The sequence below is a fragment of the Protobothrops mucrosquamatus genome, unplaced genomic scaffold (assembly GCF_001527695.2).
Source record: "Protobothrops mucrosquamatus isolate PMUCROS unplaced genomic scaffold, P.Mucros_1.0 scaffold2296, whole genome shotgun sequence".
Taxonomy (NCBI): Eukaryota; Metazoa; Chordata; class Lepidosauria; order Squamata; family Viperidae; genus Protobothrops; species Protobothrops mucrosquamatus.
This window is the reverse complement of record NW_015388382.1, coordinates 126,825-142,304: the sequence shown is the minus strand read 5'-3', so window position 1 is coordinate 142,304 and position 15,480 is coordinate 126,825. Positions and strand designations below refer to the sequence as shown.

The 15,480-nt window shown below is 37.4% G+C and overlaps 1 protein-coding gene across 4 annotated transcripts; it reads right to left on the bottom strand.

Annotated features, from left to right (window-relative positions):
* Nucleotides 1-255: 255 nt before the first annotated feature.
* IWS1 (interacts with SUPT6H, CTD assembly factor 1) lies at nucleotides 256-15,318 on the bottom strand (the record flags this gene model as incomplete). Of its 4 annotated transcripts, none has more annotated exon segments than XM_015824619.1 (10): nucleotides 256-385; nucleotides 1,475-1,557; nucleotides 3,767-3,917; nucleotides 4,860-4,954; nucleotides 5,729-5,786; nucleotides 5,974-6,163; nucleotides 7,616-8,402; nucleotides 10,576-10,691; nucleotides 12,886-12,957; nucleotides 15,249-15,312. In XM_015824619.1, coding segments are annotated over 9 exon segments (1,674 nt in total), but the record flags the coding sequence as incomplete, so codon positions are not given.
* Between the last annotated feature and the right edge of the window lie 162 nt (nucleotides 15,319-15,480).

Here is a 15,480-nt window from a genome sequence, read left to right as displayed (position 1 = left end):
ATCATTTAAATCCAGAGATTCCCACATTTTCAAAGGTTTCTTAACTTTTATAGAATTTGGCTTCACAGGGCAGCTATACTTCATTATTGTATTAGTTTTAAAATGAAAGTACTTCTGTAGGTACTGAAACTATGCAGGTATCACAATTCATCTTACCGTTATGTGCCTATTAATTTCTCAAATATTAATCTTAGCAGAATACAAAACAAGTCTTCTAAATAAATTATGCTGACTCTGCATGCATGGGAGGCTGACCTCTTGCAAAATCTTCAAAAGCTCCTCTCGAATTTTCAGGGCAGGAAGACTCCGATCTGGTAATGGAGAAAGCCACTCTTTGATGGCTGACATTACACCACTGTCAATGAAGGTTTCCTTCAAGTCCTGCCTAAAAATTGAAAACAAAATGTTAAATTAGCAGTTCAAAAGTAAAGAAAAAGGCATATTCAATTTCTTTCTTTATTCCACTGCTTAAAATGACAAAAATATTAAGACGGGATGGGAAGCCATTTTCAATATGTTTAAATCACCTATGTACCTACCTTCCAGTTACAACTATTTGCCCTTCTGATCTATTAGTTTGATTTCTGTATTGGGCAACATCTTTGAACAGACAAGCAGCATCTTTATGATAGATACTATTCAATTAACAGGAGCATGCAAATGTTTTTTTTAAACATAAACGACACCAGACTAATATCATCTTCTTGGATAAAATTATTAGTGGATCAGGGAATGCTGTTATTACAGTATACTGGATATAACTTAGCAAGGCCTTATACAAACTGCTAGTAAAATACATGTTTGATTAAAACCTCCTGACTGTATGAACTGTCAACCAATGAAGCAGTCTGCCATGTGATATGTTGAGTTCTCCTTTGCTGGATATCTTCAAAAGACATGGATTCAGACAGTATTGCAATCTGTCAGAGATAGTCTTATGGATCATATTTTAAACAAGTAGTTGGACTAGACGACTTTTACGTTTCCATTGAATCCTATGATTCTATACAACACTTGAAGAACAACTTTTAGAGGATATAGGCTAATTTGATGCAAAACCCTAAATAATCTGAATGCACGTAGATATGTGGATCCTAGTTATTACAAGGAAATGATTCACTGATATTATCAACAGATTTGTAGCTAGATTGATTACACTCCAAACAAGTTATTTGAAAAACTCTCTATCAAGTTAGGTTTTATTCACCTTTAAAATCCTTTAGCAATTCAGTGATTTTAATAAAACCTTCCAAGGTATAATAAACCTTTAAAAGTCATAAGTTATTTTCAACAGAAAGTTAGTCTTCAAAAATTTAAATTCATTTCATTTTAAAATAATAAAACAAAGTAAAGGACAATTACAATATCTACTTATCTAGATAAAAACAAATAACGATTTAGCATATGACCATCTACATCAAACCTTTTTTCCCCCACAATATTGTACAGAAAAAAGAATCAGAGTTTTGCTTACTTTTTAAGATGCATGACTACAGTTGGAAGCAAAGTTAATTTCTTTAGTGCTGGTTTCTTCTGTGTATTCAACTGTCTATCCTCCTGCAAGAAATTATATACATGACATTAAACATAAGCAGAAAAAAGCAAAATGCTTAAAACATTTGCAAATCAAACCAACTACAACCTTTTGTAATGAAATAACTAAAAAAGCAAGCCCAACTAAGCCTAAACAAAATAACTGGGGAAAAAATAGCAATTATGATTGTGTAAATTTCACTGGTATTTCCTACATTTATACCTGAGGTTTTTTTATGCGCTGAATCATTGATTTCTGTATCCAGATAGTGCACAGAATTTCATTCAGTGTACACGTTAGCCACACAAGAGTACTTATACTCTTGTGATATTAGGCAGAAGCAGGAATAAGAGCTTGTTTTAAGTTCTTGACACTATTCTCCTATAGAATGTGAACTAAGTAAGCAGTAAAAAAAGGCAAATTTAACAAGCAATGCTGCACTTTGTAAATAGAAAAAATGCGGTGAGCCTCTTTTAAAAGATTTGCGGATTATCAGCTTTGGCTCTACAGGTAGTCCAAGACTTCTAACCATTTGTTTAAGGATCATTTAAAGTTAACGACAGCATGGAAAAAAGTGATTTATGACCGGTCCTTGGATTATGACCGTTGCAGCGTCCCGTGGTTATGTGATCAAACTTCAGGTACTTGGCAACTGGCAAGTATGAGGGCAATTCAGAAATAAACTTCTGTTTGGTTATTAATGATAGACACTCGCAGATACAGAACTTTTATTATACACATTAGAAAATTACAACATTACATTACTTTTCGACATAATCGCCATTCAAATTGAGGCACTTGTCATAACGTCTTACAAGGTTTGAAATTCATTCTGCAAAAAAATCTCCTGCCTGGAAATGAAGCCACCCTGTAACAGCATCATGAAGCGCATTGTCATCGTCGAAGTGGTGCAACGCAAGCCACTGTTTCATGTGCCTGAAGAGATGGTAGTTGCTTGGCGCCAAATCTGGGCTATAGAGGGGGTGATCAAAACATCCCAACGGAACTGCTTCAAAAGTTCTTGGGTGCGTCTAGTGGTGTGTGGGCGAACATTATCGTGAACCAACACCACACCAGAAGTCAATATGCCCCGACGCTTGTTATGGATGGCTCATCTGAGTTTTCGTAACATTTCACAGTAGACTTCTGAATTAATGGTCGAATCACGCTCCATGAACCTCACTAGCAGTACGCCTTTGGCATTCCAGAATATTGTTGCCATAACCTTTCTGGCAGACAATATTTGCCGAGTTTTGGGTTTCTGAGTAGTGCGTATGACACCACACCATTGACTGCTGTTTGCTTTAGGGGTTCACATACAACACCCAGATCTCATTGCCAGTCACAATTCTGTTAAGAAATTGTTCTCCTTCCTCAGCATAACACTTGAGAAAGTCCAAAGCAGAATCCATTCGATGTGTTTTGTGGAATCCCAAATTTTCTGTCACTACCTCATACAAAACACTCTGAGAAATTTGGGGAAAGTGTAAAGAAAGCGCAGATATTGTGAACCGACAGACTTTTGACAATTTCCTGCATGAATTCATCGCTGAATACAGATGGGCAGCCACTCCTTGCCTCATCATGCACGTCAGTTTGTCCATCTTTAAACATGCGACACCATTGACGTAGACACCTTCACTCATCATGTTTGGTCCATAAACATTACAATTCACGATGAATTACAGCTGCCGAAAGTTTTTCCACACATAGGAATCGTACTACTGCACGCACTTCACATTTGGCAGGATTTTCTATGGCAAGGTTCATTTTCAATTGATCTAGTAGATACGTCAACTGCACTCCTTCCACTCATTGCCTACTGAACTACTGCGCATGGTGCCATAGGACGGGCATCGCTATCCCCGCCCATTTCTCACACATGCTCAAACGAAGGTTTATTTCCAAATTGTCCTCGTATTTACGACAGTTTCAGTATCCCGGGGTCACATGATCATCATCTGTGACCTTTCCAGGAGGCTTCTAACTAACAAACTCAATGTGAAAAGTTGGATATGCTTAATGATTACAGAGAAAAAGGAGTAAAACCAAGCACGGCTCAGTGACTGCATTGCTTAATGACAGAAGCCTGATCTCAATTGCTGTCATAAGTTGAGGACTACCTGTATTCAATTCAGTGAGACAAACATAGTACTTTCCTGAAATCCAGTTTAAAATAATTTCATTCGCGTGAATTATATCCTTACAAGCCTTGGAAAGCAACAAACACACCTCTGCGGCTTCAGTCATCTTAACGATCATGGCACTGACTACATCGTCAGCATCACTAATGAATGTCCCGCCATCACGGTTGCGCCGGCGTTTGCCACTCATGCTCTTTTTCCGTTGTAACATCATATCAAAATCTGACATGAAGTCCATACTGAAAGACAGTGTTTCACAAAATTCAAAGATTAACAGGATATAGTCACAGCTTAACCAAGTGTAAACAAGAATGGTTCCAATACATATAATACATGATGTATTTGGGACAGATCTATCAACAAAATAAAGAGCACTTTATCTACTCCTTAAAATTATGATGTAGAATTTAGAACATTGGCCACAATCCTGAAATTATAAATGTACTGGTATTTAAAGAAAAAGGTAGCACCCTCAAGAATTACAAAAAGCAATGGTATGGAAATGTTCTGTTTTGTTATTCAGGAAAAGCAACAGTTATCAAGCTGTAAATTAGGGTTTAAGTTATCTGCTATCAATCCCAATATAGAGTACATGAAACAGTCAAGTGATTTTTATATTTTTACCACCTTAAGACTATAATTCCATTCTTTATCCTAAATCCCATGGGATATATTAAAGGATCTGCATAGGCCTTATACTGCACAGAAACACATGGAACCAAAACAAATGTTCTACAAAAGCAAGCTGGCTATGAAACCAAAAATACAAATAATGGAAAAGTGCCTGGCTTTCAAAGGGTACCTTGTCCAGTATACAGTATAGGAGCATGGATGGATGGCTTTGTAGAGGCTTTGATTAATATCAGAAATATAAGTTTGATTTAGAGAAAGTATTGACATCTTCATCTGACTAGTTCTACCTCCTTTATAGAAGATGGCAATGTAGAATTCTAATAATAAAAACATTTGCCCTAATTAAAACTTTTTGCTAAAGTTTAGTATATGGCTGTTCCTCAAACTTGAACTAGGGTTAGAAAAAGATGTTTAAACTGAGGAGGGAAAGAGAAATATGCGTGCTATGTTGAAAAGCCTGAAAAAAAATGCAAGATTTTTAAATATGATACATAATTTGATATACATCACTATCGATTTGGTTTCTTGTAAAATTATAAGAAACTTACTGTTTTCCTCTTCTGATATTGTCATCAGAATCGGATTCTTCTGCTACTTCTTTTCTTTCTGCTTTCTCCTCTTCCAAATCCTCTTGGTTAAATCCCTTGGGTTAAACACAATAGAAGTTGGTTAAATATAACTTAATATAATATATATTATATAATGCATTATATAAACTGTGTTTTTAAGAATACTTAACAGAGAGCAATCATAGAATTTATATAAAGCTCTCAAGGTTCATATTTATATTTCATCCAGGATATCACATTTCCAGCTGGTTAGGGTTATCGATTGTACATCCAGCAATTGATAAAGCTAACAAACTAATACAATTCAAAGGTGATGAAACGGCATGCAGGATTTTGGAAGTGTCCAGAATATTTCCATCGGGCAAGATGATAAAAAGGTAAAGAAAGATAAGCCTGCTTCAAGCAGAGCTGATATGCTTATGTAGGTATTTTTGACATTATGGAAGTAGCTTGCTAATGGTTTTCAGAAACACAAATACAGCTAATCTCTGTAACTAAAACAAATAGCATGGCTTCAACACCAGCAACTTATATTCAGTTAGGCTATTCTTTTTTTTGTTTATTTTGTGTTAATTGCTATTTATTCATTTTTATGTTTTTTATATTTTATGGTAAAGAGTGGGGGTTGTCTTTCAAATCCAGGAGCAGAAAAAACCCCCAATAAATGTTTTCCCAATGAAGTGTAATTGTGAACTTGTAAATGGCATACTATTTTGTTATCACAGTCTAAGAAATATACTTAACAAAGATGAAAATTACTTAAAGAAACGTGTATTGGCAGATCCCTCAAAATTACAGGAAGGAGTGATGAATGGGAAGAACAAAATATAAATTCATGCTATACTTACTGTAAATTCCTCTTCTTCCTCATCTCCAGATTCTCCAAATATATCTGCTATGAGGTTTCTGAAGAAAAAAACAAGCTGTTATTCATAATCATTTTCTGGGCATGTTACCTAACACCACAACTTTTATTTACTTAAAGAATGTATATGGCAACCCAACTTAAAACACCACTGGATAGTGTACAATAAACCAAAGAATGTCCTATCTATTCAATATTGTTCCAGAACTTAATCTTAAAATTACTTACTCTTGCTCATTTCCTGACTCACTGTCACTTCCAAAAAGATCTTTTTCTTCTTTCTTCTTTCCACTGTCATCCTTGTCATCATCTTCCTCGCTATCAGAAGCGATAGATTTCTTTTGCTTTTCATATTTCCCTGTGGTAGCATCACTATCTGATTCATCACCATCAGAGATAACACGGCTCTTTTTTGCAGCTGCCAACAGATGAATAAATAAATGAATCAAAAACAGAGCCAACTTGGAGAAAAATAATTATCAATTATTAGTTGTGAAAAAATCTCCTTAACATTAAAAGCAAAAGGAATTATTTACAAAGATAACTGCAGAAAAATTAAACTTGTGTCAAGTAACAGCAAGTCTTCCTAAGTTTATTAATAATTCCAGTAACCACTCTGAAGTAATAAGGTCCCATTTTAACATCTTTGTTGTATAGTTTGGTTAAAACCATGATTTTTTTTTTTCAGAAAGGTCATTGTAGATCTCTGCCAATTCATTTTTATCATACTTCCTGTTAATCAACTGAACTAAGGCAAATTTTTCAACCTGCTATGTTATAATGTCAAATAGCAACCGTCTGGGGGGAGGGAGGGCGGAGTACAATGGGCCACTGTATGGCCCACTTCATTTAGCATGGAAGATGTTATCAAGCAAAGATCTGTTTTCTCTTCATTTTAATGAAGAGAAATCATCCACCACATACACCTTAGAAAGCTCATTTTGGACTGCTGCAGTATTTGTAATACAATCAAGAATAGAGTGAAGAAGCCACTTGGATAAGCAGTGAAATGTTTCAAACCAAAAAAGGAAAGAAGTCCAATTGCCATGATTCAACTTCCAGAAAACTACACTGGATAACTGAGAATCATCGACAAACTGAAGACTGAACATAATTTCATTTTTAAACATGATTTGCCATACACAAACATTAAAAGAAACCTGCACTTTCCATTTGGATATCTCTTATTGCTTTCCCCTATCCTATAGGGGGAAAAAATATCAGTTTATGGAAATAATGGATAAAACAGAAAGTGCTAAATGGGTAGCAGAAGTACAAATATATCATTAAATATATCTAGGGAAAATAGGGAAGTTGCAATACATGCAATAGTTCCAGTACTTTTCTCTACAATTAAGTGAACACACTAAATTGCTTTTGATGTACTTTTCAATGGATGTAGATTGAGGACAACTTCTATCAGCTGGGGTTCACCATGTCCTTTTTACTTTGGTGGCCTAATGCTTCAGGAGGTAGAATAATGGCATACTGATATCAACAGAATTTGAGAAATGGTTCAGATCCTTTCCTCCAACTTTTGAGGATTCAGCTTTTAAAGATGTGTTACATTTAGTCTATTCCAAAGTATGAAAAGGTGATAACTGTTAGACGTATCAAAATGAATCACTGTTCACACATGTATTTGTACATTTATCCCCTGTTCGGCACTATGTTTATTTCTACTGAATGTGCAATCCCTAATGGCAGGATTGCTTATGCATTTTAGTCACCTGGATGATGCAAATGATAATATGCTGATGTGAGACACATCACACATAAAACTTCAGAGCCAAAACGTTATGTCACACATTTAGTTTGGAATCACAGCATATATAGACTGAAAATTACTTCTAAATTCATTTTTCCTTACGTGTTCTTTCTTCATCTTCACTATCAGAGAGCACAACAGCTTTCCTTTTGGCCAATTTCTCCTCCTCTTTTCCATCTTCATCACTGTCTATCTTCTGTTTTTTGGGACTTCCTTCTTCTTCACTGTCAAAGCCATGTAGTCTCTTTCCAACATCACTATCTGAAAGCTGGGCGCTATTCACCAGTTCCTCTTCCTTCTTATTTTCTCCATCACTATCACCTACCTCTATTTTCTTTTCATTTCTGGGGGGATCTTCACATTCAGAATCACTGGACTGGACCTTTTGCTCCTCATTTTCAGAGTCACTGGCAAGAGGTTTTTGCACTGTCTCATTTTCTGAATCAGGGTCATGGTTTTTTGGGTGCTCCTCAATTTCCGAGTCACTGGCTGGATGTTTCTGGGGCTCTTCATTTTCTAAATCACTTCCATGCCTTTTATGCACACTCTCATGTTCAGAATCACTGCCCGTGTTCTTCGGAGGTTCCTCATTTTCAGATTCACTGCCATGGCCCTTCAGAGGCTCCTCTGTCTCAGAATCACTGGCCTGATTATTTACAGCATCCTCATTCTCCGAGTCACTCGCAGGTTGAACAGGATTATCTTCCATATCAGAGTCACTGTCTTTCTCTCCATCAACCCCTTCATTTTCTGAGTCACTGCCATTATGATTAACGGCATCCTCGTTTTCTGAATCACTATGTTTCTGTCCCGGTGTATCTTCATTTTCTGAGTCTGTCATGGGATGTTGTAGAGTTTGTCTGTCATCTTCCCCGTCACTAAGTTCATTCTGGGGAAAATAGAAATAATATTAAGGAAGCCACAGAAAGTAAATGAAGGCCAAATCAAATAATATAATTAAATCAAAAACGATCATGGGTATTACAGTTGAAATGTTTAGCATTTAACTGTAAATTAAGTACAGGTAGTCCTCAAAATAAGACCGTAATGGAGCCTATCCATTGGGGTTGTATGCCATGATGGTTGTTCAGCAAAACAGCTTCACTTAACAACCCCACTCCCTGTTCTCCCTGATGCAACCATTAAATGAATGTGAGCGTCATTAAACGGCGCACTGGGTACCTCAGGGATGGGAGAGTCCTTGGAAGGCCTACACATGGCTACCCCAACCTCAGGCACCCTGAACTCCCACTTCTCACCAGGTCCCTGCAGTCCTTCAGCTTCCTTCCCAGCTAGTGAAAAGGATCAAGCCAGCTGGCGCTTGCAAGTCTCCAGCTGCCTTCCCACCTAGCAAGCAAGGGGAGGGGAGGCCAGCCAAAGTTTCCAAACTCCAGCAAAAGGAGAGATCAGGCCATCTGGAGCCTCCAGCAAACAAGGGGAAATCCCACCAAAGGACTTGCATGACCTGGCCTCCTCCAGGTCCCAATAACACCCAACTAATGCTCTGTTTTTTTGTAGCTTCTGACAGAGGCACCCAGCCTGATACAGGATCAGTTTTTCACAGATACAGCCTGGTGGCAAACTCCTGTTATTTTGCAACAAGGTGTTTTTTTTTTATTTTATTTTTTGTTTTTTAAGAGGCTCCATTTTTTTAAGGAGGCTCCATTTGTTTGTGGAGTTTACGGAGCCTCCTTAAAAAGGAAACCCCCTACAGGTTCACGAGAAATAATAATAATAATAATAATAATAATAATAATAATAATAATAATAATAATAATAATAATAATAATAATAATAATAATAATAATAATAATAATAAAAAAGGTTGGAAGGGACCTTGGAGGTCATCTAGTCCAACCCCCTGCTCAGGCAGGAAACCCTATACCATTTCGGACAAATGGCTGTCCTGTCTCTTCTTAAAAACCTCCAGTGTTGGAGCATTCACCGCTTCTGGAGGCAGGTTGTTCCACTGGTTAATTGTTCTAACTGTCAGGAAGTTTCTCCTTAGTTCTAGATTGCTTCTCTCCTTGCTTAGTTTCCATCCGTTGCTTCTTGTCCTGCCTTCAGGCGCCTTGGAGAATAGCTTGACACCCTCTTCTTTGTGGCAGCCCCTCAGATATTGGAACACTGCTATCATGTCCCCCCTCGTCCTTCTCTTCGTTAAACTAGACATACCCAATTCAGCAGCCGTTCCTTATATGCTTTAGCCTCTAGTCCCCTAATCATCTTTATTGCTCTTCTCTGTACTCTTTCTAGAGTCTCAACATCTTTTTTACATCGCGGTGACCAAAACTGGATGCAGTATTCCAGGTGTGGCCTTACCAAGGCATTTTAAAGTGGTATTAACACTTCACATGATCTTGATTCTATCCCTCTGTTAATGCAGCCCAGCACTGTGTTGGCCTTTTTGGCAGCTGCAGCACACTGCTGGCTCATATTTAGCTGATACTTGCTTTGTCATTAGGCTAGGTCTGTTAAGAAAACTGATGGGTGGGTGATGGGTGCACTGTAGGAAGACCTGAAAGATTAGGTTAGGGACAGATCGTATTGAAGAAAATCTAACTATGTGGTTACTAAGAGTTGACATCAACTTAAAGGCACGTACTAAATCATTAATGCATATTAGCAATCAACTAGGTTAAAATCTTTCATTCATACAACATAAAATCAACAAACACTTATTTTCACTAAAATAATATAGAAACATATTAAGTGAAATAGTTTCAAAAGCAACATTTGCTCAATCCCAAATTACTTTTTCAGCCTAGATCCTTTTTCAAAATGCTTCACTAACAGTATTAATATGTATATAGTAATAAAAGTTATTGCAAACCTTGTTGAAATATACAGTACATGTGAAATTTATGCAAAACCTTCAAAAATGTTTATTTCTTTGTACATTTTGAAAAATGTACATTGCTTTATAGTGAAATACTATAATTTGCAGTTTACTTTTAAAAGATCATATGAATTAAATATTAACGTTTAACTTTTAAGAAATCCTTTGCTCAAACAGGCAGAATAGTTTCCAGTTAATATTTAAAAAATTATTTCATGACTACCTCTGAATGTTGTCCTATGCTTCCATTCTCCGATCCAGAGCGTTGTTCATTTCGGTTATCTTCCATGTCTGATCCTGAATCACGCTCATCCTGTACTGGTGTGGCTCCACCATCATCTGTAACACATTATTTGTTTAAATCAAATTGAAAGTTGACAATGACTTTCAATACATAGAAACAATTACATCAATGCAAATGAATACTGTACTAGTTTTAATTACCTCTATATTCTTGCCCCTTGTTTAACACCTATATGAGACTGCTGAGCGAGGTAATTCACCACTTTGGAGTTAATATTTGGGTAATACTGCACTTTTCCCTTCAGAATTGATGGAGAATTTGGAGGTCTTCACATGTGGACTTACCATTTCTGCTTTACATCAACTACAACTAAGACATTGCATAAATCCATCTTATGTGCCAATTATCCCTTATCCAGACCAAGAAGCCTTTGGACAATTACTCATACTCTGGTCACCTCATGCAATGTGCTCTTCAAGGGTCTGTTCTTGAAAACCACTTGAAACTGCATCTGGTGTGAAATGCAGCGCCAGGGGCAATCATGGATATATCTTGTCAAGCCCATGTACCCTGTAAGCTCTGCTGGTTACCAACAGGTTTCAATTAACAATTCAAAGTGCTGGTTGTTACCTATAAAATCTTTGGTGGCATAGAGTCTGGATATCTAAAGGATTATCTGTCTTCCATAATGGGACATGCTCTGGATCCCATCCTTTAAGAAGTGTCAACTGATGGGACCCAGATAGCAGGCTTTTTCTGCTGTTGCCCTCTATATTCTACACCTTCTCACCCTCAGATATATCTATCCTATACACTGGCTGTATTCTAAAGAGTTCCAAAACCTGGCTTTTTCATTAGATCTTGGGTTAGAGTGGTGTTGAAGCCTCAGTTTTAACAATAGCTTTTATTATAGCATTGAGTGTTGTTTTAGGTTTTCTTCATTATATCTCGTGACCTTTTATGCTCTATGCATCATTTTAAATTGGCAGCCTTAAAAATGGCCAAAATAAATAAAAATATAAATAACGGAAACAAAACTTTGAACTAAAATATTCCATAATTAAGACTTGTTTAGACATTCAATTTCAGACAGCGGCTGGAATACCATGGAGCTAGAAACTCAACATAGTCAAGATTACCAATCCTGAAATACTGTAAACATATTCAGTGAACCGTGGAAACAGATTCCATTATTCCATACAAATAATGTAGAAAGGTACAGGAGTGGGGCGGCAACTATTTATATAATATTCATTGAGAAAGTTTACGTTCTGGACCATTTAAAAAGGAAGACATAACTAATCAGCTTATCAAAATGAAATTAACAAGAGTTAAAATGTTAACAATACAATTGCATTTTTGGGGCCTTGGCCTAATAGTTCCCATTTACAAAAAAAAAGTACCGAACTCCATTAGATTACTAGCCTATTGGTCTCCTCAGCATTATCAGTAAATAACATGCCAGATACCTACCCATTAAGTTTTGGTATCGGCTAGACCTAGAGAAAATACATTATTAGTCAAGAAACAAGTTAAATTTAAAAATGCACACTCTACTTTTGCTCTTGTTCTGAAACATCTGGGGGGGGGAAATCACTTTAAAACCATGTGCAAAGCTATATGCAGCCTTCATTGATTTTATAGCAATCCTTGATTTAATTTCCCATAGCCTAATCTAGCATATAAGCTTCAAAACCTTTCTTTTTATAGATAGAAGCTTCCTTCTCCTTGTCTATAAATTATAGGACAACTCAACTATAGAGGTCAGATGCATCACCCAGAATCACTGTATCAAGAAAATGTCTGCTAACAGAAGACTTTGGCACAGATATATTCTGGAACCATTATTATTCAATTATTACATCAATCCTTTAGTTGCCAAGATAAATAATTTCTCCCATTATCCCTCAAAATAGGCAGAGCAATATACAGTAATCTGTTTTTAAGCACATGGAGTAGTTCTGCTTTTCCAGACCTATGCTGGTCTAAAGAGAGCACTGCGAGCTTTGGCTGAATACTGAATACAGTAGCCTTAGAAATCAAGTATAGTAAGACAAAGGCACTGGTATATCTGGAAATTAAACAATTGTCCAATTGAATGGTTAAGTTATTTAAATAGCTTAGTGTTGTACTTTATGCCATATCTATATGTAAAAAGCCCAAAAATCAGATACAGCCCTGCAAAAATTATTTTACAGTAAATAGACATTGCTTATTCTTGCTGCATTTTGAGCGCACTCAGGACAAGTTCAAACACAATTATTAATTGGTGCCCAGATAGATCCATACCTCTTTTGCCCCCTTGGAAAGGGTTCAGACTAAGTTCCTCAGGAGCATATTCCAAGTTTTCCATATGTAATTCTACATTGAGAGGATAGTGTCAGTAAGATTGAATCCAGTGCTTGGATATGAATTGTCAGGTAGTGAACTAAATTGTTCTTTTCCCCAGAAGATCTAACTCCTCGGGTTCTTTCCAATAATTTTGTTTCCCCTTGAACTAAGGCAACACACAACGAACTGGGTTTCCCTTAATTTAAGTATCTATGCTAGGGCATGATTATACAACAGAAGCAATCAAATGCCATAGAAACATCATTATTCAAACTAATCTTATATTTCTCCTTAATGACCTGCCAGTTATCTAAACCAATTGCTGTTCCAAAACTAAGGATGGCCTTAATGTTGACACAATTCAACACTCTTTTATCAGTAATTTTAGAGGGCTGTACAAGGTTATCCCATTCAAATCCAAATTATGCCCATATAGAGGAACCACTGAACTCATCAAACTTATATTGTTTGTTTTATGCTGACACCTATAGTGAGCTGTTAACTAAATTTCTTGATCATTTTCATAAGTTTTATTTTAAACTCTTATTCCAGGCTCAATTCTTTAAGTTGGCCAAATTATATCATGCAATATGTAAGAAGAGTAACATTTTGATTGATTTGCTTACCTAATTAATTTATTAATTACTATTCATGTTATGTATATAATATACTTTATGGACTGGACACTGACTGCAATAATATATATTTCTCTCTCAATTGCATTTCAATATATTTCTATTCTACACTAAAAATGAAAGTGAAAATAGAGTAGGTTCCTTAACATACTGTCTTCAGCATACTGACTACAGTATTTCTCACCATTAGTCACGGTGTTTAAGGCTGACATAAACTGTAGTTTAAAATACCTGGAAGTTAATAAAAGCCATCATCACTATTCTATAATTACTATGCATGAAACAAAGAAGAGGAAACTTTACTTGAAGAATTTGCTCCACAAAACGTTTCCTTTTTGGGGGAAATGTTACTAACTCAAAACTAATTCTAATTTTGCACTGTGTAGTAGAATAAAAACAACCTAAGATATATCTATTCATCAAGTGAATTGCACGCATCCTTTTCAAACACATAGTCAATTGAGAGCCAGTTTGGTGTAGTGGTTAAATATTCTGGACTAGAAATCAGGAGACGGTGAATTCTAGTCCATAAAAGCCAACTGGGTGACATTGGGCTGGTCACTCTCTCTTAGCTAATCTCACAGGTGAGGAAAATAGGTGGAGGAAGGAGTATTAGGTATGTTCACCACTCAAATCACTTATACAGAAGTGAAGGTGGATAAAAATCTAGTAAATAAATAATAGCTCTCCATTCTACTTTTAAATTATATTTGCTTTCCATAGTTAATTAAAGACTTCAATAGTATAAATAATAGTACAAACAATAACCAAATTGTTTGGTTATTTGGGCTGTGCAGAGATCTGGATTCAAAGGGCACCTCCATAACACACATCTCAACACACTACTCTAGCCATTACAAATTGAATTACATTTTATCTCTGTTCCTTTTTCTTTCCTCACTGATTAGAAAATTAAACAGAAGCTTCAAGAAGGGAGTTGGTGGACTGGAGAATGTTTCGCTCTTTTGTCCTCCCACAGAAGGTTTAACAGCATCATAGATCATAGGAGGGCAAAATCTATTTTCCCTTTTTGTTTTGAAACTACATTTTGAAACATGCCTATTATCAAAACACAACACAGAAATAAGACACGCGGTTAAGTAGATTGGGCAAATTTATCTCTCCCTGCCGGGCAGCATCACTTTCATTAACTATATCAGCTTCGTACCGAAACAGCAGCCCAACGGACCTAGAGGCTCTCTGGGTTGGGGAAAGGCTTAGGAACTCGGGCAACGGTCAGGTGCCAACAGATTCATAACACAATGAGGCCTAACGGGTACGCTACGCACCCAGTTGCAGGAACAACCATACAGCAAGAAAGCTCGTGAATCCCTTGCTCTCATTTGCAAGCCCTACAGTCGTCCCCAAGGCGTTTTTCCAAGAGGCAACGGGAGCTGAAAAAGCACCGTTGGGACAACCACGACCCGGATGACTGAGAACCTCCCCAGACAAACCTACAGTCCAAATCCTACCAGCCGAGAGCCGAGCTCACCCTCCCGCCTCCTCCGACTGTACCTGACTGCTCCCCACCGTAATACTCCGTCTCCATAGCCCCGCCTCCCACTACAACTGGCTGAACCAGCGGAGAGGGGCGCTCCGATGGGGACGGCGGGAGCCAAAGGGGAGCTCAGACACCGGATCGAAGCGGGGAGGGGGAGGGAGGCAAATAGGGGGGGGAGAAATCACCTTCCAGTTTCTAAGCCGGAAGCAACAGTATTCCACGACCTTCCCATCAACCCTCGCGCCGTAGTTAGGCAGTTCCGCAGGTCCGAAATGGCGCCTCCGCCCCCTCCCCGAGCGGAACCCAGGAGCTCTTCCGCTTGAGATGAGTGGCGGGGCCCGCGCTGTCTCGGAAGCGTTGCAAGATGGAGGGCGTTGGCCCCGCTGAGCTCGTCGGCTCGAGGTTGTCGGACGGAAG